Below are 24,101 nucleotides of genomic sequence, written 5' to 3' on the forward strand. Positions count from 1 at the left end.
TGCCGTTAAAGTAAATGTTAAACAAAGTTATACTAATTTTGCACAATCCAAAATGTCTTTACATGACTCTTTTTAATCTATTTTAATGGATTTTCTAGCTTGGCCTAAAAAATAATGAGACCATAAACACTAAATTTATATTATTTAGCATTTTCAGTTATTCATCATCACTTAATAACGCATACATACATAAAAATGTTCAAGTAAATAAATGTGTTGTTGGAAACGTTTTTCCCGAGCATCAATTGGGTGTTTTACTTTGAAAGCGACGACAGACGGAAGTCTTTTAGAATCAGGCTGATTTGATGTTCTGTGTTGGGACAGTGTTGACCTGAAAGATGTCTGCAGGAGCAGAAGGAGATGTTTTGTGCTTCTTTGTCAATGGGAAAAAGGTACGTTTAGCATTTAATAAGTTTTAGACCGTGTGTCTTGTCGTAGCTAATGTTAGCCTCTTGCTAGTAGTTTGTTTCTGCAGAAAATTCTAAACGCGTGTGCATTTTCGAGCTGCAGAGACGTGTTCACCAACGTCAGTGATGCCAAAGGTCCCATTTTCTACCTCACTAAGTTAAAATCAGGTCAAACGAAAATGTGTTTGTGACATCAACAACAGGTGTTACACTGAAAACTGCGCCCCGTTTGATTCTGTGACCTAAAGGCGTCAGTGGTTTTCAAAATAAGAGTTGACCAAAACATGTCAGTTTTGGCCCTAATAGATTTTTTGGGTTCTTCTTCTGTGGTAACAGCTTGTAAAAAAAAAAAAGTACAGTGTGTGAGCACAGTTAGAGTAACGCGATTAAGACTCCTTAAGTTTTCCAAAATAAAACCGTGACTTAGAATGAAATTAGGCTTTTTGGAAGGAGATTGTGACAAGAAACACAAGTTGATTGACTCAGAAAAATGTGATGAAAATAAAGCTTTGACATTAACACGACATTAACACGCTGGGGAGCTTGGCCTTGAAGGTTTGTGTGTTCTCTCGTACAACTGTAACGGGTCAGTTTAGTCAGTTAAAAATTAGCCAGTAATTTTGATAACAAATTCATTGGTTGGTTATGCAATTTTTCAGCCAAAGAATTCCAGTATTTCTTCAAACGTGAGAATTCTCTTTTTCCTCACTGTGTATGAGAGATATCTTTGGATTTTGGGCTGTTGTTGACTGTTTTGGACATTTGAAGACTTCATTCTAAGTTCTCGAAATCTTGTCGTGATCGAGAATTAACAAAACCGCAGCCGCAGCCGCGTTGTGTTCCTGTCAGTCTGTGAACACTTCATTATCTTCCTGCTAAAGTACGACGTCACGGAGGTCAGGAAATGTTTCTTCTAACAGGTAACCGAGGACCATGCGGACCCTGAGACCACGCTGCTGTCCTTCCTCAGGGACAAACGTATCCTTCAGATCACCTTCGCATCCACCGCCACAGTCATGTTTTTGAACTGAATGTCGTGTTGACGTGAGTCCCACCTGCAGGTTCGTTTCCTTGACTCACCGCGACCTCAGTGAGGTTAACTGGGACCAAGTATGGCTGCGGCGGCGGAGGCTGCGGGGCTTGCACGGTCATGGTGTCGCACTACCAACCCGCCACCAAAACCATCATGTATCCTTTGAGCTGAACCGTATGATGCTGCTGCTCCTCTCTGATTGGCTGAGATAAAATACCGAACACTGTGGCCATCTCACAAACTAAATTAGATTTTTTCCAGGAACAAGAGGGAGTCTGAATGTGATCTGTTTGTCTGCCAGATGTGGTTGTGACATCCACAGCTGAGAGTCAACAGAGTCTCTGTGGAGGCTGATGGTGGCAGCAAAGCAGAACGCCATGGCAGAGGAGGAGATAATCGATCACACACACACACACACACACATCACAACATGAAACAGTCACAGGTGACTGATCGCTGTCCTGTGAGAGTAGTAGTACTACGACGTCTGTACTTCAGTCCGAGCAGGAGTAGCAGCGGCGGTAGTTTTGCTGGCTGTGGCCGCAGCAGCATCAGGATCAGTTAGAGCAGCGCCGCTTCTTTAATATGAAATGTTTTCCTTCACCCCCGCCGTCAGACATTACGCGGTCAACGCCTGCCTGCTGCCGATCTGCCAGCTTCACGGAGCCGCCGTCACCACGGTGGAGGGCGTCGGCAGCTCCCGGACCAGGATCCACCCTGTCCAGGTAGGAGGAGAAGCAGAACACAGCCTGCACTGACATCACACACATCAAGCTGAACCTGAATGATTTGAAAGACGTTCGCTGGGACCCTGAGCTGCTGTGGCTGCTTTGCAGGAGCGGATAGCCAAGGCCCACGGCTCCCAGTGTGGCTTCTGCACCCCGGGGATGGTGATGTCCATGTACACTCTGCTGAGGAACAAACCTCAGCCCACCATGGAGGACATCACTCAGGCTCTGGCTGGTTTGTTTGCTTGTTTTCCTTATTTCACCTGTTGTAAGGCTTAAAGGGATGTTACAACCACAAATAAGAGGAGCGAAAGGACAGAGGGCACTTTTCTTCTTTTTTAAAATCTTTTTCCATCACAATGCAGGTGTTCACCAGGTGATCTGTAAGTTGCCCTGACATGTGGGCCTCTCCTCGCTGTGTTGTTTGTTTTTCAGGTAATTTGTGTCGGTGTACTGGATATCGACCCATTGTTGACGGCTGCAGGACCTTCTGTCAGGTTCAAAGCTCAGCTTTACAACCAGTTCACATAACCAGTCAGATTTCACAGTTTTATGACCCACTTAAGTCTTTAATGGAACCGCAATAGGCCTCACAGGGTCGTCGTTTGTGTTCCTGTGGTTCTTACTGACTTTTCAAGCACAAAAAATACAAATTTAAACCACAAAGTGCCAACAAGAAAGGGGAACATACAGTACAAACCAAATATAAAGACCAGAGGATGAACGATTTCGAGATGATTCGGTTTTTCTCTGCTCGACTGTGTTGTAACCTGTTTGTTAGCGTCGCAATCTTCTTGATCTGATGATAAGAACGATGATAAGAACATAAAGTTATGAAAAGGTGCTAAGCATAATTGCAGTGTGACATCTGTAATAAATCAAAACAGGAAGGGAATTGCTGCCAAGCCAATGGAGCTGCAAACTGTTGCCTCAACGGAGAGGAAACCCCTGATGAGGCAGAACATGTGAGCTCAGTTGAATTTTACTTTCCTCTTCCCTTTTTGATTTAGTTTTGTCCTTCACTCTGTTCTTCTTCTTCTTCTTTCCTCTCTCCTTCACTCTCTTTTCACCTTCTCTGTGCCCTCCTCTCGTCATCTGACTTCCTCCCCTCAGACGTTTCGAGGCCAAGCTGTGTGAGATTTCATCTTTCTCTGCTGTAATCCTGTTTTTTTTTCCTGCTCCAGAAGAAGCCCCAGTTGTTCGACAAGGACGACTTCGTGCCACTGGATCCGACACAGGAGCTGATCTTCCCTCCTGAACTGATTGTAAGTCAGTATGAGCTCTGGGTGGTTCGAGGTCTCTCTGTTAGCTGCTGGTATTGATGGCGCTTTGTCCACAGCTGATGGCAGAAACGCCAAACCCGCAGACGCTCAGTTTCCGTGGGGAGAGGATGAGCTGGGTGTCTCCGGCCTCGCTGGAGGAGCTCGTCCAGCTGAAGACCAGCAACCCCGCAGCTCCGCTCGTCCTTGGGAACACCAACATTGGTGAGCGCTGAGTTCCTGTACAGACTCACATCGGTGACGGAACATCTTTATGTTCAGTCATCAGAAAGGTTCTCAGTTAGCAGAGCAGCTTCTGTATCGCTTCATAAACTTCAAACTTTGTGCTGAAGGTCCTGACATTAAGTTCAAAGGCGTCCTGCATCCTCTGATAATATCTCCAACCAGAGTGAGGGAGCTGTTCGAGGTCACTCAGACGCCACATGGTGGGTAACTTCCTGTTCGTGAAACTCGCCGCACCAACTCTTCAGGCTTCTTTGCTTAACGTACTTGCGTCTCTGCAGGCGTTTGGGTGGGAGCGGGCTGCAGTCTGTCCGAGGTTCGGTCTGTTCTGGAGAAGATGGTGCCGGACTTTCCGGAGGAGAACACCGAACTGTTCAGAGCTCTGATCCAACAGCTGGGGAACCTGGGGAACCAGCAGATCCGCAATGTCGCCGTAAGTAGATCTCGCTCAGAAATGTCGGAAAGTTAATAACAGATCACATTTTACTGTCATTTTATTTTGAAATAGTTTCGAAGTAGAAACACGAGATTTTGAACAAATTAGATGAAATCCTGCAAGTGCAATTTGTCTTTTTTTGCTTGTTCAGTCTCTCGGGGGCAACATCATGAGTGCGTACCCAAACTCAGACCTGAACCCTGTTCTGGCTGCCGGGAACTCCAAAGTGAGCGTCATTTCCGGCGGTAAGCTGAGAGTTTGTGATCTCTTGTCACGACTTCTGGAAGAGTTTGTTCTGTTGAGACGTGTGGATTCAAGTCAGACACGTTTGATTTTCTTGTCTCCTGTCCGAAAGCGCCAGGAGGCAGACGAGAGGTTCCGCTGAATCAAGACTTCTTCGTGAGCTTCGGAAAAACCATCCTGAAGCCGGAGGAGATCGTTGTTTCTGTCTTCATTCCCTTCTCCAGAAAGGTGCAAACAATGTCCTGAAGTTCCAGTTTATTGTCTCTGTCTGATATCTGATTGTCTGATTTCCTTTTTTGGCTTCAGTTTTGGTGAGCTCTCATGTCGTCCATCTTTTTGTACACAGTCAGTGTTTCAAAGCCAGCTAAAAGGTGAAACACCTCACTTCCTGTGTGGCCTTTCTTTGTTGAGGGCAACTAATTATTGCGACGTCATTTTCTGTCCTGCAGGGGGAGTTTGTTCGAGTTTTCCGTCAGGCTCCGAGGAAGGAGAGCTCCTTCGCCACGGTGACGGCCGGGATGAGAGTGTTTTTCTCAGAAGGATCCAGGGAGGTGCAGGACCTCAGCATTTACTTCGGAGGAATGGGGCCGACCACGGTCAGCGCCGCCAAGACCTGCGCAGCTATCGTCTCGAGGTCAGAGTCATGCTTCTCACGCACTTTAAATTCTCTTTATTTATTTATTGTTTTTATCAGAAGTGGATTAGGGGTCTTTTAGCGGCAGTAAAAATCCTGTTTCCTTCAGGCCCTGGGATGATGAGACCCTCAGCCGGGCCTATGACGTCCTCCTGGATGAGTTGGTCCTCCCTCCTTCGGCTCCTGGAGGAAAGGTGGAGTTTCGTCGCTCTCTGACTCTCAGCTTCCTCTTCAAATTTAACCTGGAGGTCCTTCAGAAGCTCAAAGAAACGGTAGGACGGGGAACTGAGTTAGAAAAACTGCAGTTTCTTTGTGTATACCAGAGGCTGAGAAGGAGTTTGTGTTTGCAGAATGTGATGACGGAGGAGCTCCCTGAGCTGATCCAGCCTTTGCCCCGAGACATCCAACCCAGCCTGCAGGAGTTCCAGGTCAGAAGTTATCCCTCATTCAAAGCATCTACACAGTTTGATGAAACCCTTGAATGAAAGCAGGTAAAACACTGTGATCCTCTTCTTCTTCAGCATGTGTCAAAGGACCAGAGCGAGCAGGACCCAGTGGGGCGTCCCATCATGCACCGCTCTGCCATCAGCCAGGCCACAGGCGAGGCCGTGTACTGCGACGACATCCCCAAGATGGACGGGGAGCTCTTCCTGGTTCTGGTCACCAGCTCTCGAGCGCACGCCAAAATCACGTGAGGAGACAGCGGACGACTTCTTCGGTGTCTGAGACTCTCTGAAATGTGAATCCGTACTTGTTTGTATTAAAGGCGTGTGTGTCGTCCAACAGAGGGCTGGACGCGAGCGAGGCTCTGCGGCTTCCCGGTGTCGTCGACGTCATCACGGCCAAAGATATTCCTGGGAAGAAAGCCCGTGTGATGTTTGGATACGAGGAGGAGCTGCTCGCTCAGAGTGAGGTAGAGTGTGTGAACGCTCCTTAAGCTGGGTTCCCCCTGCTGCGCAGGTTTTGGGGTGAAAGTCAGGACGCTGATTGATCGCTTTAAGTTATAAAGAACTCATGTGAAGGCCCAGGTGAGTCCTGAAAACAAGCTGCCGTCATCCTCTTTGTGTCCCTTGCTGCGTGCAGGTGTCGTGCATCGGTCAGATGGTGTGTGCGGTGGTCGCTGACACCAGGGCGCATGCCAAACGAGGAGCAGCAGCCGTGAAGATCAGCTACGAAGACCTGCCTGACCCGATTTTTACCGTAGAGGTCTGTGGAGTCCGGCGGATCAGACGGAGAAGGTGCACTTTGTACCACGGCAACAGAGCTTGTTTTGTGCATCATGCTGTTTGTTGTCTCTGCCTGTGACAGGAAGCCATTGAGAAGTCGTCTTTCTTTGAGCCTCGGAGGGTGATTGCGAGAGGGGATGTGACTGAAGCCTTCAAAACTGTCGACCAGGTTTACGAAGGTACAAGTTAAAGGATAAATTCGGTGCAGTTCGGGTGTTTGGATTGTTTACTTTTCACTCATGAAACATCTATGAAACACTTTTTGTCTCGCTGTGTTTGTTTCCTCAGGTGAGGTCCGACTGGGTGGCCAGGAGCATTTCTACATGGAGACCCAGAGCATGCTGGTCGTTCCTGTCGGCGAGGAGACTGAGATCGACATCTACGTCGCCACTCAGTGGCCGGCGTTGATGCAGGTGCGCAGATGTAAATGATTTTCTGAACGAGCACTGACTGGATCATCCTGTGCACGTTCTCTGGGCTGATTTTTAAAGAGAAATCAGGTGAGTTGTTGTTAGCTTTGTGTCACTTTTCCTGAATACAGGACATTATTGCGGAGGCGCTGGACATCCCGTCCAACAGGGTCACCTGTCACGTCAAAAGGATAGGCGGAGCTTTCGGCGGGAAGCTGACTAAAACCGCGATACTGTCTGGTATCACGGCTGTGGCTGCATGGAAGTAAGTGAACCAAAGCAGCGGACAGGATCAGAAGCCAGCGTGTACTGAAATGAAGCAAAAGCTGATTTGATTTCTTTTCTCTGTCATAACTGTTCTGATTGTCCTGCACAGGACCGGTCGTGCAGTGCGCTGCGTCCTGGAGCGAGGCGAGGACATGCTGATCACAGGAGCCCGTCACCCCGTCCTGGGGAAATACAAAGTACAACAACACACTCCAGCTCTCATTTCAGCAGGATAAATCTCTAAATCCAGCCTTTTGTTTGATCCAAATGATGTGCAGAAATGAGCTGACTGCTGTTTGTCTCAGGTGGGTTTCATGAATGATGGAAGGATTGTGGCGGCGGATGTCCAGTTCTTCAGCAACGGTGGCAACACCATCGATGATTCTGTTCTGGTTGGTAAAAGCGGCTGCGTTTGTTCTTTAACGATGTTGGCAAAGGTGAAAAAGAAGAAGAACCCCACAAAGTACTGAGTCTTCCTCTTCTCCTCACAGGTAGGAGAGAAGATGCTGCTTCACATGGACAACGCCTACAACATCCCCAACCTGCGGGGCCGTGTCTCCGCCTGCATGACCAACCTGCCCTCCAACACCGCCTTCAGGGGCTTCGGCGTGCCCCAGAGCCTCATGATCGTGGAGAACATGCTGAACGACGTGGCCATGGTGCTGGGACGCCCTGCGGACCAGGTCGTCTTTTCCTGCCAAACGCTTCTGAACAGAAAGAGACTCGAACATTGTCAGAAACCCAAAGGTGAGAGCCCAGCATAACCAGCTTCTGCTTATGTCTTCATCAGATTCAGGAGATCAACATGTACAAGGGGCCGTCGGTCACCCACTACAAGTTTGAGTTCAGCCCAGAGAACATGCTGCGCTGCTGGGAGGAGTGTAAGGTCAAGGCTGAGTACGGCGAGCGCCGCAGAGCTGTCGACCAGTTCAACCGGCAGAACCGCTGGAAGAAGAGGGGCATGTCCATCATCCCCATTAAGTATGGGGTCTCGTTTGGAGAAGGTGTCTTCACTCAGGTCTGTGGGATCTTTAAAGACTGGAGCACAAGTTAAGCTTCGTCAACTGTGGTCAAATTTATTTGTGACCTGTTGTGTGTATAACAGGCTGCAGCTCTGGTCCACATCTACAAAGACGGCTCGGTCCTGGTCAGTCATGGCGGGACGGAGATGGGACAGGGGATCCACACTAAGATGCAACAGGTGCTGTGACGCAACATCGGTTAACTCGCTTCATTTGAACGCGTTCTCTTTATGTCTGCGGTGTCTAACCTTTCAGGGATAAAACAAAACAGAAGCAAAGACGTGAACAAAAACGCTGAGTCATTTTGCCTCCCGTCAGGTGGCGAGTCGGGAGCTTCATATCCCGTCCTCTAAGATCTACATCAGTGAAACCAGCACCAACACCGTCCCCAACGCCTGCCCGTCTGCGGCCTCCTTCGGCACCGACGCCAACGGCATGGCGGTCAAGGTAGAGTCCTTTTCCTTTTCCGTCCTTTTCCGCTGATCACTGTGTCCCCAAAGACTGAAAGACTTTCCAGAGTCATAACAATGACACTTAGCATCATTTTCATTTGTTCTTCATCCAGAATGCCTGCGAGACTCTGTACAAGCGGCTGGAGCCAATCAGGCAGAAGTACCCCAAAGGATCATGGGAGAGTTGGGTACGATTTGACAAGCGATTGCTGCGGGGAACGTGGGAATTCACTGCATTTTGAAGGAGTAGTTTGTGCTGTTTGAAGTCAGGCTGAACACCAGCTGGCAGACAGAAATACTTTTGGTTTTGTCCGCAGGTCAGCAAAGCGTTTGTGGAGAAAATCAGTTTATCAGCCACCGGATTCTTCAGGTACGAAAGAAATCAGACGAATCTCATCAAATGTTTTTAATCAGCGAGTGGCGGTAACGGCTTCCTGTGTGTCCTCAGGGGCCAAGACCTTTACATGGACTGGGAAAATATGAAAGGGGAGCCCTACGCTTACTTCACCTACGGAGTGTGTTGCTGTGAAGTGGAGCTGGACTGCCTCACAGGAGACTACCGGGTCAGAACTGAACCCACTCACCTGAGCACGCTGGTCTTTGACAACATGACGTTTTGCAGACTTTGAAAGAGTTGTTGTTGTTGTTGTTGTTCCTTTTAGACGGTGAGGACGGACCTGGTGGTGGACATCGGCAGGAGTGTGAACCCCTCGGTGGACATCGGACAGGTGAGTTAAGACCTCACAGAATATTCTGGGAGCCATAAAATGAAGCCACTGCAAACAGGGTCTGACTGCTGCGTGTTTGCCGTTGCCCTTCCTCTTTCTTCCCTCCATCTCGCCGTCTTCTCTCCTCCCTCAGATTGAAGGGGCGTTCATGCAGGGTTTGGGTCTCTTCACTATGGAGGAGTTGAAGTTTTCCCCCTCCGGGCTCCTGTACACTCGAGGTCCGTCTCAGTACAAGATCCCCGCGGTGTGCGACGTGCCGCTTCGATTCAACGTTTATCTGCTGTCGGACTCCCACAACCCCCACGCCATCTACTCCTCAAAGGTCAGAGGTCACCACACACACACACCCACACACACACACACACACACACACACACACCTCTTTATTGTATTGCATGTTGCTCTTTACGTGATTGTTTCTTTCTGCTTTCGTTCTGATGGTTCTCTGGCTCCGCAGGGTATCGGAGAACCCATCCTGTTCCTGGGCAGCTCGGTGTTCTTCGCCATCAAAGACGCCGTGGCTGCGGCCCGCTCTGAGTCCGGATTGGTCGGCCCGTTTTCCCTGGACAGCCCCGCCACGCCGGAGAGGGCCTGTCTGGCGTGTGCCTCCCCGTTCACGAAGAAGGTAAAAACATGCCAGCGTTCTCACTCCGTTTTCAGTGTTTCTTTCAAAAACGTTCCTTTTGTCAGGGCGTAAAATCCTCTGAAACAGAATTTAGGTCGTCTCAAAACACTTCAGAAGTCATCATGGCAAAATCCTTGGATGCAACCTTTAAAATGCTTAAGTAATTCACCCCAAACAGTTGAATGCCGACGCAAAAGACCAGCTGTGGTCTCACACATGTTGTCTGGTTTTTCATAAGTTAAGTCTCGAAGCCCAGCTTAACATAATGAACAATAACGTCAATGAGCTAAACTCTGAGGTGAAGTAATCACAAGTTAAACTACTTCAAAACAACAACAAAATGAGGTATTGGCTGTCTCAGCAACAGAAATTCTAAAAGTCGTTGCAGAATAAAAAGTCTAACTCGTCACAGGGCGTATTAAAATGACTCTCATAAATGAACTGATTTCTGTTGATGTGTTTCCAGATTCCAGCCAGCGAACCAGGATCATTCAAACCGTGGGCCTTAAACATCTAACCCTGAGTCTGTTTTTCTAAAGCCAAGCTGAGCGTGAGCTAAATCTAACTAACAACGATTAAATCACAGTTTTTTTGCTAATCTTCTCTTTTCTCTTTATGTAAAATCAAAATAAAAAAAAATCTAATCAAACAAATGAGACTTGTGCTCCTACAGTATCGCTTTGTCAGAAGATTAAGCAGCTAGTGAACATGTTGAATAAACGCAGCGTTTCCTCTGTGTTCACTCAGCACGCAGCCACGCTGAGCAGTCCGGCCTTTTTGTTTCTATGTGACCTTGGACGGACTGAGTAACATCCTGGCCCGACTTCCAGCTGCGAGACAGTACTTGTACGTTAGTGTAGTATCTGAGCCTGCATTCTGTACTGTCTCCTGTGTATTCGTTGAGTTTCGTGGTTCCCAGTTCGGGATGGCCGTTGCAGATGAGCTCAGTGTGGTTTTGTGTTATGCTTCATGCTTGTTCCTATACAAATAAACATGAAATAAAATTTTGAGCTGACACCGCAGACTGCGACCCCGGTTCTTCCCTTCTTCTTGTTTCATGATATTTTCCTGAAAGTCACATTGTGTTTTCTCAGAGAGCATCATTTCGCTCGTCTTACTTGTGCGCTTGCGACCCCCGTGAGAGCAGAGAGGGAGGCGATCTTCATCACATTGCCTCTGAACCCTCCGCTCAGCCTCCCCACCTGGAAGGTGATCTTGTTGGAACTGACTCCCGGCACCATGGAGACCAGCTCCTGGGACAGCATTGGACCTGAGGGGACAGCAGTTCACCTGAGTGAAGGCTGCGTGCTGAGTCGCCACGAGACCAAATCCATCTCTTCATTTTCTCCTTTGGGAACAGCGATCAGCGCCAGGATCTCCATGTAGAAATGCTCCTGACTGCCCATGTAGATCTCATCTCCACACAGAATTGCACACTGTGTCCCTATGAGATTGTGTACAGGTTTTAGTTCGTTGAGAGTTTTACCCTCCAGCATTCTTTAAAGCTTCATCCACGTCTCTCTCCTTCGGTTCAAACTAAGACTTGTGATTCAGAGCGCCCAGGTCGCCTACCGGGACCTCGTGAGCTACCCTCCTGGCCTGTTGCCTGCCCAATGCACCGATGAGCTGACCGACACAAAGCACCTTCACACACACCAAACAGCACTGATGCACAAATTTGACTCAGTAAAGTGTTAAAATTGTAGATACTGATTGTAATTAAGTAAAACCGCAAAAGTTTAGACAAGAATTCCAAGAAGTTCAGAGCACGTCCTCTTCAGCAAACACTTCCTCTGGGTTATTGAAGCACAGTCTGCGCTCTGCTGTGGGAACGTCACCAGCAGAGGCAAACGTTTATGAAGAGACACACAACATCGTTAGATCAGCTGGTAAAGGGACAGGCAGGCCGTTTTGTATTTGTTGACATAAGTTGATAAAACAGAGAAAATAACTGAACATTAATCTGATCTGATTGAGAGGGGGAAAAGCTGCAGTTCTTCAATATGGCCAACAGAGGGCGTCTAAAGCTTTGATTTGCAGGGCCTCAGTTGTGAGAACAGACACGGAAGCCAGGAAAAGAAAAAAATAAGATTAAAATTTGATGATAAAATCAGAATAACAATGAACTTCAAAGTCAAAATTGCAAGGAAGAGGTTGAGATAATGAGATAGTCGACTTTTTAATCTCATATTTTTGAGCTTTGTCTCATAATTTTGACTTTCTAGCTCATAATTGTGACTTATTTAATAATTTTTCTTTTTCCTTGAAAGTAAAGAGCATCCCCACTTAAACTCCATTATCTACAAAAGAAAGAAAATCCTCTCAAGTGAAGGAGGTAAGAAAGAATCTCCATCAGCTCTGGAGGGAAGATGAGCTCTTGAGAAGGAAGAAAACATTTAGTGTCAGATAAATCACAAAGTGCAGCCCGGTGAAGCTTGTCGAAGCAGGTATGAGGTGCTGCAGGTGATTTATGTGTTTTGCTGCTGTTTCTTCCATTTTTCCAACAGAATTTCCCACCTGCTCCTCCGTTACGGCAGCAGCCAGATGAAAGCTGAAGACATTCAGTTGTGTTGGGATGAATTCAGCAGAGAGTCACTTTGTTTCAGTGTTTGGATGTGGGAAAAACCAACACAGGCTCGCTCAGCACCCACCTGGCTGTCAAAAAGGTCTTAAATCCAACCAGGATTGGCCTGCAGAATATGGAAAATGAAGACAGGAACATATTACATATTATTTTATACATGTAAATATGTGTGTACTGTCTGCCTCCCAGAGCTTCCCTGATGTCCTCCATGGTGGGCTGAGGTTTGTTCCTCAGCAGAGTGAACATGGACGTCACCATCCCTGGGGCGCAGAAGCCACACTGGGAGCCGTGAGCCTTCGCCATTCGCTCCAGACAGACAGTAGATGCCCGTAGATGCTGCCCTCCTCCACCTGCGGTAAGGTGTGGCGTCTGCGTGGGTCAAAGGTCATGGACTGAACAACCCTGTTTGACTGCAGGTGACGTTTGTGTAAAAATACTAAACAGTTTCACTGCCAGAAAATGACTGACAGCACGAAGTGTTTAAAATTAACAGCAGATAAAGACAGACTGATGTGTTGAGGACACAAGTGGGAAATAAAAAACCAATCCCAAAGGATGACGCGACCGTCCTTTGGTTGCGGACGTGTCTCGACACCATGACGGTGCAGCCAAGCTTCGGAGAGGACAGACTGGTCATGACAGGAAAACAAAAGTTCATTCACACATGTCAATAAGCTGTTGCAGCTTTAATTACACCCATGCTTACCACTTTCTTTCAGTTATTAAGTTTAAATCATAGATTTGGTAGCTTTATGGGTTAGGAAGTCAGGGCAAACAACAGATCAGTTTCACCTTTGCTATGATTATTTAAAAGGGTCTATATTGTGTTGGCAGGTCTTTGTATGGCTCATCCACATCACTTAGTGACAGATGAATCAGTTCCAGTTCCTCACAGCGGACAAGCTGCGACCAGAGGACGAGCTGGGAGTATGGAGCCTGATTGTTTCACCTGTAAGAATTTGTGTTGCCAAATAAAACGAGAGTTGCACACAGATAGAACACATTCATTTCGGAAACGTCCTTTTAATTGATGCAGTTGAAGCTTTAAAATTAAGAAATCAAACTGCATAAAATACATACCAATGGGCTGATTAAAGATAGATAGATAGATAGATACTTTATTGATCTCAAGGAAAATTCAAGATAAATAAATAATGCAGAAATGTTTAAAATTAACTGGGGGATAAAAGTATATAGTAATATATATTAGTTATCCTCACTTATATTTTATCTGCCCTTCTTGCTATTTGTGGAACGGAAATCCCCCCTTACATCACGCATGCGCAGCGGGCGGAGCCTGCGGAAGTTCTGACGGGAAGGTCTTTTTGTTTGGGCCACAGAGAGATTCGTCACTGGCTTTGATTCCCCTGGTTAAAAACCGTTTTTTATCTGCATTAATTTCGGTGAGTACCTACATTTTCGGGTTTTTATTGTTGCCTCACACCTTAGCTTGCTCGTAAAGACGCCGGTATGTCGGGTTGGACAGTGTAAAATAACGCTTTTAGTCCTGGAAAATCGCCATTATGGGCGCCGCTGTAGAGCGAATTTTGGTTTTCTCTAGTTCGGCCAGCTAACTTAGCTTTAGCCTCATTATAGTTCGCACACATAAAGACACTCTGGATGTGAATGTAAAGTTCACGATGACATTTCGAAAGAAAGACGCGTTTAAGGGCAAGTCAACGTAATGCGTTGTTTTTTAGTCTTTAGGTAGTGGCTTAAATAGTCATCAAACAAACATTGTTAGCCAGCTAGTGGGCCCGGCTAACCAGCACAGCTCAGCGCATGGTGAGGCCCACAGTTAGCCGGTGCTAACCTACAATTAGCCAGCTGTAGCTTTGGAAAAATCCCTCATTGTACCGAGGCAATAATACTTATTCTTTACTTCCAGCTCTTCACGAGTACATTTCCGCTTCGGGGTCCGGGTCTAATTAGCGTCTGGACTCTTCAGTTTTCTCGATTTATCAAATTAAAGCCCTAACATCCACCAGCTCCATTGTACCACCTAGTATTGTCTTTTGTCTGTGTTGTACTCTTTTAATCTTGTGTTAGTAATCATGAAAAGGCCTTCCTGTGGTTTGACAATGATGGTTAATGTTATTTTTGCGATGAATTTGAATGTTTTTACCGAAAAGTTTGTTTTGCTTTGTGTTACGTGGAACTGAATTAAGCTGAATGTAAAATACTTTAGTAGCAACCTAAATAAATCAGATTTATTGTGCATGTAAAGTCACGTCCCTAACTTGTATTTAAAGTATAATACTGCAGTTATACTGCATTTTCCCTCTTTTCTGATGACAACAATGTGTTTCTCAATACTTTGTAACTTCCTTGTCTGTTACACTCAGTCACACATCTGTTGATTTCTGCTAAAACTTTAATTGCACAGCGATATTGTTTTCTTATGATGTTCAGCAATTTTTAGTAGTTTATAGCAGGTGTTGTTCAAACATATGTAGGCGGTGCATGTGTTTGACCACAGTGTTGTCATATACGCCCATTGATCCTCCGTGAGCGCTTGCAGCAGCTCGGTGGTGAATGTGAGATCAAATCCAAATAAACTACAGCAGGCGGATTTTATGGTGGTGAAGAGACTTTCGCTCAGTGCGGCTCTCACTTTGTCTTCTGCAGTCGGTTTTTGGACAACAGTAGAGCCTGTCGCATGCAATAATCTTTGGTAGGATCAATTCATTGTTGGTTTTGTTCTGTCAGTATCACCTACAGCTTATATACGTTAAGCTGCAGGCTTTAAACCTTGTCAGCCTCAAGCTATGTAAGAAGAATAATTTACAGTGGTGAACTTGTGACGTGGAGCTACACCCAAAAGCTAGAAATCAAAACATAGTTAAAGAGAACACAGTGTACCGTTCAGTTGTGTTTCAGCAGGTCGTCTGCTCAACTTGATCCAGCCTTAACCTTTTGTGTTTTGTCTATTTCAGGGTGTCTTTTATGAATAATCAAAAGCAGCAAAAGCCAACGCTAACAGGCCAGCGTTTCAAAACGAGGAAAAGAGGTTTGTGTTCATTGTTGTTGCTTTCTGTCGTCCTGCTTTGCAAGTCGAGGTCTTTTCTTTTCCAACGTGCGCACCTTTTTCCCCCTCCCACAGATGAAAAGGAGAGATTTGACCCTACTCAGTTTCAAGAAAGTATCGTACAAGGCTTGAATCAAACTGGCACTGATTTGGAAGCAGTCGCGAAGTTCCTTGATGCCTCTGGCGCCAAGCTTGACTACCGCCGATATGCAGAGACACTCTTTGACATCCTGGTGGCTGGTGGAATGCTGGGTGAGTTGTGTTCAAACACGTTACTCACACACAGATCTTGTGTTGTGGCATGAAAAGAATATAGTAGGCCCTTGATTTTACATGTACGGTTGTCTTCTGTCCTGCAGCCCCAGGTGGGACTCTGTCGGACGACATGACCCGCACTGAGTTCTGCCTCTTCACGGCACAAGAAGACCTGGAGACAATGCAAGCATATGCTCAGGTAGAAAGCTGCTGTTTTTGACGCTCGTCCCTCAGTTGCTTTACGGGACGCTTTTTTATTTAAGTGCTAAAGCACTGAGTTCACATCAGGTGTTTCTTTCTAAAACAGGTTTTTAACAAGCTGATCAGGCGTTACAAGTACCTGGAGAAGGGTTTCGAAGAGGAGATCAAGAAGGTGAGTGTTGAAACAGGATATTAAAACAGAAGTTGATTTGTGGGGCTGATTAGACGTGTCAGTTTATAGTTGAACTCATGTAAATTTCTTGGTGCAGTGCAACATGAGACTCTGAGACAGGATGGCAGGCAAAGGGGCTAATATCAATAAAGCTGCCAACTCAAAAATGCAACAAAGTGGAGAAAGGGGCTTACTTTAAATGATCAGTTTTCTATTTGAATTCAGTGTTAGTCCAGTTAGTACGTTAGGATTTGGTTGGAAAGTTTAAATTTACTTGGCCATTTCTCGCACAGCCGTGTCAGCTTTTACAACTGTCAGCAGCGTAAACGTGAGGCAGCTGTGATAACTCTGTTTATATAGCAGATTGTTTGCAAAAAAGACAGACAATAAAACTGATGCGACCTGTCATTACATGACAGATATAGGTCTGACAAACCTGTGTAACCTGTTCTCTTGACAAACCTGTAATTGCTTTTCTCTCTGTTCTGTGTAGTTGCTGCTGTTTCTGAAGGGATTCACTGAGTCTGAGCGCAACAAACTGGCCATGCTGACCGGCATCCTGCTGGCCAACGGCAACATATCAGCCTCCATCCTGAACAGCCTCTTCAACGAGAACCTCGTCAAGGAAGGTGAGGGGAAACTCTGTCGAAAAGTTTGGAAATTTAGGGTTTAATTCCACGACATTTTGCGCTTCTGTGTTCTGAAGTGATGAAACAGGAACATTATTTTGTCTTGTCATTTCTGTTCAGGAGTGTCTGCAGCCTTTGCTGTCAAGCTGTTCAAATCATGGATCAATGAAAAGGACATCAACTCAGTGGCTGCCAGTCTCCGCAAAGTCGGCATGGACAACAGGCTGATGGTAAATGAACTGTGAGCTTTTGGATTTAATTTCGAGTCCCGCCTGTTCTGCACGGGTCCTATTTTATGTGGGGAGTTAACTCCACGTGTCTCTGCGCCACAGGAACTCTTTCCTGCCAACAAACGGAGCTGCGAGCATTTTTCTAAGTACTTCACCGACGCCGGGCTGAAGGAGCTGTCCGACTTCGCCCGCAACCAGCAATCCATCGGCGCCCGCAAGGAGCTGCAGAAGGAGCTCCAGGAGCAGATGTCCCGCGGTGACCCTCAGAAGGAGGTGGGTGGCTGCTGTATGGTCAGAGTTGAACAACTCGTTGCCGCTGCCCGGCCTGCGTCGCTTCCCCTGTTTGAGTGTGAACGTGATGTTTTGCAACAGGTGAGAAACTCAATCCCAGCCGTGTTTTTCTGTCGCCTCAGATTATCGCCTTCACCAAAGAGGAGATGAAAAAGGCCAACCTCTCTGAGCAGACCATGATCGGCATCATCTGGACCAGCGTGATGAGCTGCGTGGAGTGGAACAAGAAGGAAGAGCTGGTGACCGAACAAGCCATCAAACACTTGAAGGTAGGCAACACTCGCGCCGTGGAGAACATCTGCTCGCGTGTTGAGGATTAGGCAATAAGTCATGAAGCTTGTCTCGGTGACTGCAGGTCCCGGCAGGTTTGAAAATGTTTGGAGTTTAAGGCCTCAGATGTGATTCAGCGATTGTGATTAAATGAGAAAAGACTAAAAGTAAGAACAAAATCAGAATTAGGCCAAATAAGGTGAGAAATACAGTGCAGTGATGTTCTGTCAGTTGCTCCAGATGCAGCAGAGAAGCCAGTCAGTCAAAGGCACATGTGAAGCAGCTGAAAGCAGCTTCATCCTGTTTGGTGACCCCAGCTTGGACCAGCTGTCTGATTATTAAGACTCTCTGACTGGGTTTGTATTCTTCAAGCTCAGGTGTATTTTGGTCTGATATTATTGACCGTTTTGTTGACTGTTGGAGGCTGCAGAGTTCAGGTGATACTGATGGCATCCGACCAATCAAAATATTTTACCCAGGCCTGTTTAATCCTGCAGTTGTAAAGTTCAGCACCGCGGGCTTGTCTGAGGTTATAAAACAAGTGGAGTTTGTCCTGATGATGTGATGATCACAGGACGGGAGGAGCGAAACTAAAAGAGGAACTCGGCAGCTGTTTCTGCTCAACATTTTGATCCCGCTGTAAATCAGTGCGCTTTGATCCACCGACGCGCTTTTTATCACAGACGGCCGAGTGCATTTCCATCCCGGTCTGAAACCAGCGCCATTTTCTCCAGCGTTAACTTCCTGTCGCCCCTCGTTTCCACAGCAATACAGCCTTCTGCTGAAAGCCTTCACCTCCCAGGGTCTGTCGGAGCTCAGCCTGCTGCTGAAGATCCAGGAGTACTGCTACGACAACATCCACTTCATGAAGGCCTTTCAGAAGATCGTGGTGCTCCTCTACAAAGGTGTGTGTCGAGTCCGCACGGCGACGCTCAGCTGCATCCATGCCCAGTGTTTTCATACAAACATCCACTGACAGTTTGTCTCGTTTTGTTTTAGGTTTATGAAAGTCCGTTCACTTTTAACGCTGAGAAATACGAGGTCATTTTTCAACATTTCCTTGAGCTTATGATGTTGTACCTCCTAATGCTTGGTGAAAGCTAAACGTGTGCAAGTCTGGCTTGTTGTTGCCTTTTACGCACAGCTTCCGATTGGTGTACCGACACCCCCGAAAAACCTGTTGAATGTTTGAGAAGAGGCACCATTGATAAGAAGTTAGCTTGAGCTTGAACTTCCCACCAAGCATCAGTTCACTCAGTGAGCTCCTGTCAGGCAGTTTTAGCGGATGTTGAGTGTGCGCTCAGCGTTGACACCGTGCTTTTCCTCTCCACAGCGGATGTATTGAGCGAAGAGGCCATATTGAAGTGGTACTCTGATGCCCACCTCAGCAAGGGGAAGAGCGTTTTCCTCGAGCAGATGAAAAAATTTGTGGAGTGGCTGAAGAACGCCGAGGAAGGTACGCTGAATAAACACGGCGCACACACGCCTTCGCCCAGAGGCTGCGGACCTCACGGCGGTTAGCTTTGACTTGTCGAAGCAGGAAAAGTGACTCGACTGCTCCCTCCCCTGAGAACCAGCATAAACAAATTCAGCCTGTGTTTTCAGAAGTCAAAATGGCCGCCACCTTTTGAAAGTCTGTGTTGGTTTTATGATGGCTTTTCAAAATAAGATGTCAGGATCATCACATTCCATATTTTCTCAGAAAAATCAAAGGTGTTGGCACGCAATTTGCTTTTTAGTCATGAATTGACCACGTTTTAAATTTCTAACAATTGCAGTGCGTTAATAGCTTTCGTTTTAGCCTGTTGCTAACCATTAAAACTGTGTGCCTTTTTAATTTGAAGGTTACAACGTGTTTGTTGATGTCAGGGATTTGGGAGTTTATTGTGGTTTCAGGGCGGTTGGTCTGAATCCCCCTAAAACAGTCGAGTTTACTTCCTGCGAGTGATTTTCTTTTTGCTGTCCAGTCTGATGTAATCCAGCACAACAAGCCTGTCAAAGACCAATCAGAATCGTTTTAAGAGCTTCGTGTTTTTGTGCCGTGTGTGATTTGTAATGATGGATTTCTTCTCTCTGCAGAGTCGGAATCGGACGAAGAGGAGACAGACTAAAACCTCCGCCGCCAGATTTCTTTTTTTTTTGTTCCTTTTCTTTCTTTCTTTTTTTTTAAGTAGCAGCAGGAGCAGTAAAAACGTCTATTTTTTTCCTCTTCTCTCTCTTCTGTTACTTCTGTATCCCCAGACACAACGATCTGTCGAACCGCTCCCAACGCGTTATTTTAGCAAAGTTAAAAGCGAATGAAGGGCTCGGTCCTTGTCCACGACTCGTCTCGGTATCACAGTGGAGACCGGATGAATACGTCCCTCTTTTCGTTTGGTATCCGTGTTGTCGCGATGCCTTCTGTAAAAATCTGGACGCAAAACATTCCATGTGATCTCGATGGCCGCCGCTTATATGAATCAGAATCATGCGACTTCAAGGCCGACGAAAATGTTAATGTAATTTTGCCAAAGTTTATTTTCTTTTCTTTTCTTTTAAAATCTCCCCTTGAACTTTTTATTTTGTCCCAACTCTTTTTTGTTTTGGCTCCTGTTGGGTCTTAAATCGGCCCTGTTTTCTTTCTTCACTTTCGGGTCACCCTGTACGGCGCGTCGAGGTCCGTCAGAAGACACACCTCCCCCACCTGTAAGATGCCTCGCCAGCTAACTGATTATTATTGGTTTCTACTTTCTTTAATCTGATATAAACCGATTTGACTTTTTTATGAAATAAAGATTATTGAAATGCTTCCACTGTGTTTGGCTTTACTTGCGCCGATGAAAACGTTTCATTTTGCTCACCTGAAATGCGATGATTGTGTGAAGTGACGCGTTTTTAAAACCTGCTGCTTCAAACTGAAGCTAAAATCAGATTTAATCTTCAGTGTGTTGGAGTTTGAAGCCTCAGCCTAATAAGTTTGAGTTATAAATGATGTCAGTTTGTGTAAATCAGAATGAAATGCTAAAAGGTGAGAAAAACAACCTGTTGGAGGAGGAGAAAAAGATAAAAGTGTCAGAATTGATTATGATGGAAGTTTTGGCTCCACTCTTTCTTTGAAGCCCAACTGGGCTTCCGTACGATCGCTTTTTCCTGCTCAGCAGTTCTCGTCTTTTTAAATCTTGTACAATTTAAGCGAACTCCAATCTCTTTGCATTGAGATTTTAACACGTTAGTGACGCGACAGCATGTCATGAGTCACGTGACCCTGAAACGTGTCTCCCATAAGATCCCTGAAGGGAGAGGAAGACTTGTGTTTGAACAAAGAGCACCAAGAGAGGACAGTTTGACCTTTTTATTGTACAAAAATACTTTTTATCTCTCTTCAAGCAGCTTCTCGGTTTCAGCGATGTGCAAAGGACACAGTTGTCAGGTATTCAAGTACATTTTTACACAGTCGTGTTACACATTAGATTTAGAGGTAGGCCTTCATAAGGTTTGAGGTAGCGTGCAACATTTCCCCCCCGCGTGTGCTGCTTGATCGGTAGTGAAGGGATTCGACTGATCGTGAAACGCGTTTCGAAATCCTCCAAATTGGCACCAAAGGCAAACAAATGCGCTGTGGGAGGCAGGGCGGCCCACGTCCCCGAGCTCGGTCCACGTACCTGAGCTCGGCCCACGTCCCCGAGCTCGGCCCACGTACCTGAGCTCGGCCCACGTACCCGAGCTCGCCGTGACGTCCTGCTGTGATAACAGACATTGTGCAACAGTGCAAAAGTAAACATTTCGCCACACTGCCGATCTGTTTGTCCTCACGTTTCATCTCGAATTCAGGCAAACGGTTGTGCAGTTCGATTAAAGCTGAACCCCAACCCGTTTTCACGTGCGGTTAAGTTCCTTCACAGGTGATTTTTAAAACCATAATTTAACTTCATTTAAATAACTTTTGCTAACCACCTGTCAGCGGGTTTTCCAGGTGTTGGCTGGTGTAGAAAGTTCACCCTTTGCAGGTTTTCGTGTACTCACAGGAGACAGGTGTCAGGGTTAATAAAGTGAACCTCCCTGATTTTATCACGGCGGGTAAAGGAACAGTCCCCCAAAATATATCCTCCGCTTGCTTGTGATATATTGAAGCTTTAACTGATAATTTGAGGGCATAATTTTCGCCGTAAATCCTCGGCGTGTGTGCAAACCTTTTGCTCAAGTTGAAAAATGGTTGAACTTTTCGGCCCATTTGAGCCACTCGTCAGAAAATCAGCCGGTGGACTAACATGACAAAAGCACAAACTTGTCGTCGTGTCACAAAAAGAAAAAATGTGTGGTGTGTTGATCGGTTCTGTCCGTGTTGTTGCGGTTCCCACTGCTGACCACTAGAGCAGAGGTGAGAGATCAGTTAATGCCCCTTTAAAGTGTCTCTGCAGGATTTCTGACAGCACTTGAAGGCAGCGTCAGCTCCACTCAACTGACAGCAACCGCTGCTGTCGCCGCTCCTCAGTTTGCTTCATGTGACTGACGGCGGCAAGGCTTTTTTTTAGGAGTTGGACGTGGGCTGGTGGGGGTTCGGTTTGTACGATCCGTGGGACCAAAATAGCCCCCCGTCAGGTGCAACTTTACACATCGGCTCAGGTTACAGCTCGACCAAAACACGGAGGTTCAGGAGCACACAGACGTGAACAGAAAGTGCTTTTCAGTGTTCATCTTGCTGAACGTACGCACAAAGTGCTACAGGAGTAAACAACGTCCAGGTGGGCTCGTCATCCTGCGGCTTCACACGGCGGCTGAGTGCTTCCCTCCGTCTCTGAGCTGTGGAGGCAAAGAAACGCTCTGTTTTACCACAAACGCAGTTCAGTGAAGGCACCGCGACATGGCATCCAAAGAACAATCCAGTTTTATTTCACTGTGATATCAAAGATTCGTGTCACTAATTAATAACCCACAAACACACGTGAAAATCACTGCAGCTAAACGGAGGAGGCACTTCTGATGGAAGAAATGTCAGATTAATTTGGTTTATGAAAGGTCTGATGACTTAATGGGACATTTTTTGAAGTTTATGCTGCTGTCACAGTAAAGATACAGTTTTATAATGATGACATAATATTACTGATCCTGTGCCAGTTTCTAGTCTCTATTTATAACAAGCGAGGTGTGGAGCCAGACACTCTGAGCTTCAGTAAACACTTCTAATCCACCTCCACACATGTGGATTTAGCGTCAGAGTTATCACCCACTGGGGAAGAAATCATCCGCGTTGTTCAGTACTGATAACACCCATTTATACTCTAAAAACCTGCAGCCATTCGGTTTCTTTTAGTCCGCTTTGGAACCACGTTTTTCACCCATAGCGCTCCAATGAAAAACACGAACTGTGACCAAATCTGCTGTCCGTCCTCCTCTAACGAACCATTTGAATCAGTTTTTATTTGGAGACTTTTACTTTAAAAGACTTTTACCTAAGACAGTCGAGTTTTGGACAGAGTCGAGTACTTACTCTTCTGTTAAGCCCGTGAAGGCACCACGGGTTGCTTTTGTTTGGAGCGACAGCTGTCAACACAAATCATCTCTGAACCCAGAAAAGTCAGCACCTGCAATTCTGTTACCTGCACAGGTGGCATCATCTGCTCCCGCTGCTTTTTGTGCCACAGGTGCAAACGGCCACTCACCAGTTTCCTCTGGTTACTGAGGCAGAAAGTGCAGATGGGCCGCAGGGAGGCCGCGCTGAGCGCAGCGGGGCCGTGCAGGATGCTTTGGTAGCGGAGGCAGGGCTGCCCGTCGCGGCAGTCCTCCCCCAGCAGCAGCACGTTGGCCAGGTGGGAGATGTAGCTGGAGGCCAGGCGCAGCGTCTCGATCTTGGAGAGCTTCCTGTCGGCGGGCTCGGTGGGAATGAGCGTGCGGAGCGCCGTGAAGGCCGTGTTCACGCTGTGCGTCCTGTCCCGCTCCCGCGCGTTGGCCGCCTGCCTCTGTTGGCTCAAGCCGGGCAGACGCGCGTCTCCACCGGCTCTTCCAGCTGCGCCGCTGCGGCGTCTCCGCCTTCTCCTGCGTCTCGGTGCACCGGCCCGGGAACCGCCTCCGGCCGCCGCCTCCTCCCCTGTCTCATCCGTCTCCATGCGGGGGCTGCAGCCGCCGGTGGACTTCCCGTCGGAGCTGTCGCTGCCGCTGCGGCTGTCCAGGTCGTCCAGGTCGGAGGCGAAGCCGTCGGGCTGCTCGGTGCGCTCCCTGCCTGTGGACTTCATCCTGGCTCTGCTGTGGTCTGACTGGAGCTGCTGGGGCCGTGCGGGCGGGCGGCGGTTGGACATCACTTTATCCAGAGGGTGAAAATAGCACCGGGGGGCCGAGCAGCTGCCGCTGATCCGGTGACCGAGGGGGTTTGTGCCGTCCGGCCCCCCGGCAGATCGGCATACCATTTCTAATGAATGACGGCTGCTTTCTGGGTCGCCAGCCCGCCACAGAGAAGGGAAGACAGGTGGAGCGTAAAGGAAGGGGAGGAGGGGGCACCTGTTGTGGTCTGGAGGATACAGGTTTAAATTAGGCTCGACCGATATGGGTCAAGGCCGATACCGACAGTTTCAGGTCTAAAATTTTGATAACGTGGCTGATACTCAGCATTTAAAAGGCTAAAAACAAACAAACAAACAAATTATGGTGGAGTAATCCCTCATGTTTAGGCCATCCAGGCTCTGTGGATGTACTGATATTTACTTTTCTGCAGGTCCTCCACCTGCCTGGTGCCAAATTTAGACATGTGGACCCTC

General features: G+C 47.1%; 3 protein-coding genes and 1 long non-coding RNA gene across 11 annotated transcripts; 2 read left to right on the plus strand and 2 right to left on the minus strand.

The window, feature by feature from the left end:
- Positions 1–257: 257 nt before the first annotated feature.
- Positions 258–10,735, plus strand: aox6 (aldehyde oxidase 6). 5 transcript variants are annotated; one of them, XM_046382495.1, is made up of 35 exons: positions 259–392; positions 1,328–1,385; positions 1,499–1,595; positions 2,057–2,165; positions 2,277–2,403; positions 2,604–2,665; positions 3,056–3,133; positions 3,353–3,433; positions 3,508–3,652; positions 3,781–3,873; positions 3,952–4,103; positions 4,258–4,351; positions 4,462–4,577; positions 4,799–4,983; positions 5,093–5,255; positions 5,334–5,411; positions 5,505–5,674; positions 5,770–5,896; positions 6,067–6,189; positions 6,292–6,388; positions 6,498–6,622; positions 6,751–6,884; positions 6,996–7,083; positions 7,192–7,278; positions 7,378–7,569; positions 7,677–7,904; positions 7,992–8,087; positions 8,227–8,355; positions 8,474–8,548; positions 8,678–8,730; positions 8,809–8,923; positions 9,023–9,088; positions 9,222–9,410; positions 9,546–9,713; positions 10,180–10,735. In XM_046382495.1, the coding sequence occupies exons 1-35, from the start codon at positions 339–341 to the stop codon at positions 10,228–10,230; spliced, it is 4,005 nt and encodes a 1,334-aa protein (XP_046238451.1). In that variant the 5' UTR covers positions 259–338; the 3' UTR covers positions 10,231–10,735. The 5 variants fall into 5 exon arrangements, with proteins under 5 accessions (XP_046238449.1, XP_046238450.1, XP_046238451.1 ...); XM_046382496.1 differs by having other exon boundaries at positions 4,468–4,577; XM_046382493.1 differs by having other exon boundaries at positions 258–392; positions 4,468–4,577; positions 5,093–5,411.
- Positions 10,736–12,443: 1,708 nt separating this feature from the next.
- LOC124055583 lies at positions 12,444–13,498 on the minus strand. The gene is made up of 3 exons (XR_006842720.1): positions 13,378–13,498; positions 13,090–13,246; positions 12,444–12,666 (listed from the first exon to the last, which is right to left on the minus strand). It is a non-coding gene; the product is annotated as an uncharacterized LOC124055583 (long non-coding RNA).
- A 65-nt stretch (positions 13,499–13,563) lies between these two features.
- Positions 13,564–20,161, plus strand: bzw1a (basic leucine zipper and W2 domains 1a). Of its 2 annotated transcripts, XM_046382500.1 has the most exons (12): positions 13,564–13,700; positions 15,234–15,307; positions 15,401–15,577; positions 15,685–15,779; positions 15,888–15,953; positions 16,447–16,582; positions 16,703–16,812; positions 16,915–17,085; positions 17,226–17,372; positions 18,140–18,278; positions 18,707–18,829; positions 19,453–20,161. In XM_046382500.1, exons 2-12 carry the CDS (start codon positions 15,244–15,246, stop codon positions 19,482–19,484), a joined length of 1,260 nt encoding a protein of 419 aa, XP_046238456.1. In that variant the 5' UTR covers positions 13,564–13,700; positions 15,234–15,243; the 3' UTR covers positions 19,485–20,161. The 2 variants fall into 2 exon arrangements, with proteins under 2 accessions (XP_046238456.1, XP_046238457.1); XM_046382501.1 differs by lacking the exons at positions 13,564–13,700; positions 15,234–15,307 and having other exon boundaries at positions 15,500–15,577; positions 15,685–15,690.
- A 481-nt stretch (positions 20,162–20,642) lies between these two features.
- si:ch211-246m6.4 (transcription factor 15) lies at positions 20,643–23,734 on the minus strand. 3 transcript variants are annotated; one of them, XR_006842718.1, is made up of 3 exons: positions 22,950–23,734; positions 21,053–22,152; positions 20,643–21,014 (listed from the first exon to the last, which is right to left on the minus strand). XR_006842718.1 is itself a non-coding variant. In XM_046382502.1 (2 exons), exons 1-2 carry the CDS (start codon positions 23,643–23,645, stop codon positions 22,117–22,119), a joined length of 732 nt encoding a protein of 243 aa, XP_046238458.1. In that variant the 5' UTR covers positions 23,646–23,734; the 3' UTR covers positions 20,643–22,116. The 3 variants fall into 3 exon arrangements, 2 of the variants coding, with proteins under 2 accessions (XP_046238458.1, XP_046238459.1); XM_046382502.1 differs by having other exon boundaries at positions 20,643–22,152; XM_046382503.1 differs by having other exon boundaries at positions 20,644–22,152; positions 23,013–23,734.
- Positions 23,735–24,101: the final 367 nt, after the last annotated feature.

This window comes from Scatophagus argus, chromosome 24 (assembly GCF_020382885.2).
Source record: "Scatophagus argus isolate fScaArg1 chromosome 24, fScaArg1.pri, whole genome shotgun sequence".
Lineage (NCBI taxonomy): Eukaryota > Metazoa > Chordata > Actinopteri > Scatophagidae > Scatophagus > Scatophagus argus.

What these genes read in the sequence shown, in the direction of transcription:
- si:ch211-246m6.4 (XM_046382502.1), bottom strand. Translation starts at nt 23,645, where the DNA reads ATGTCCAACCGCCGCCCGCCCGCACGGCCCCAGCAGCTCCAGTCAGAC. An exon ending in AGATGATGCCACCTGTGCAG is followed by an intron (nt 22,153 to 22,949) that starts GTAACAGAATTG and finishes TTGCCTCCACAG; the next exon opens with CTCAGAGACGGAGGGAAGCA.
- aox6 (XM_046382493.1), top strand. Translation starts at nt 339, where the DNA reads ATGTCTGCAGGAGCAGAAGGAGATGTTTTGTGCTTCTTTGTCAATGGG. An exon ending in CATCACTCAGGCTCTGGCTG is followed by an intron (nt 2,404 to 2,603) that starts GTTTGTTTGCTT and finishes TTTGTTTTTCAG; the next exon opens with GTAATTTGTGTCGGTGTACT. An exon ending in CCGTCCTGGGGAAATACAAA is followed by an intron (nt 7,084 to 7,191) that starts GTACAACAACAC and finishes TGTTTGTCTCAG; the next exon opens with GTGGGTTTCATGAATGATGG.
- bzw1a (XM_046382500.1), top strand. Translation starts at nt 15,244, where the DNA reads ATGAATAATCAAAAGCAGCAAAAGCCAACGCTAACAGGCCAGCGTTTC. An exon ending in GGTGGCTGGTGGAATGCTGG is followed by an intron (nt 15,578 to 15,684) that starts GTGAGTTGTGTT and finishes TCTGTCCTGCAG; the next exon opens with CCCCAGGTGGGACTCTGTCG. An exon ending in GCGGTGACCCTCAGAAGGAG is followed by an intron (nt 17,086 to 17,225) that starts GTGGGTGGCTGC and finishes CTGTCGCCTCAG; the next exon opens with ATTATCGCCTTCACCAAAGA.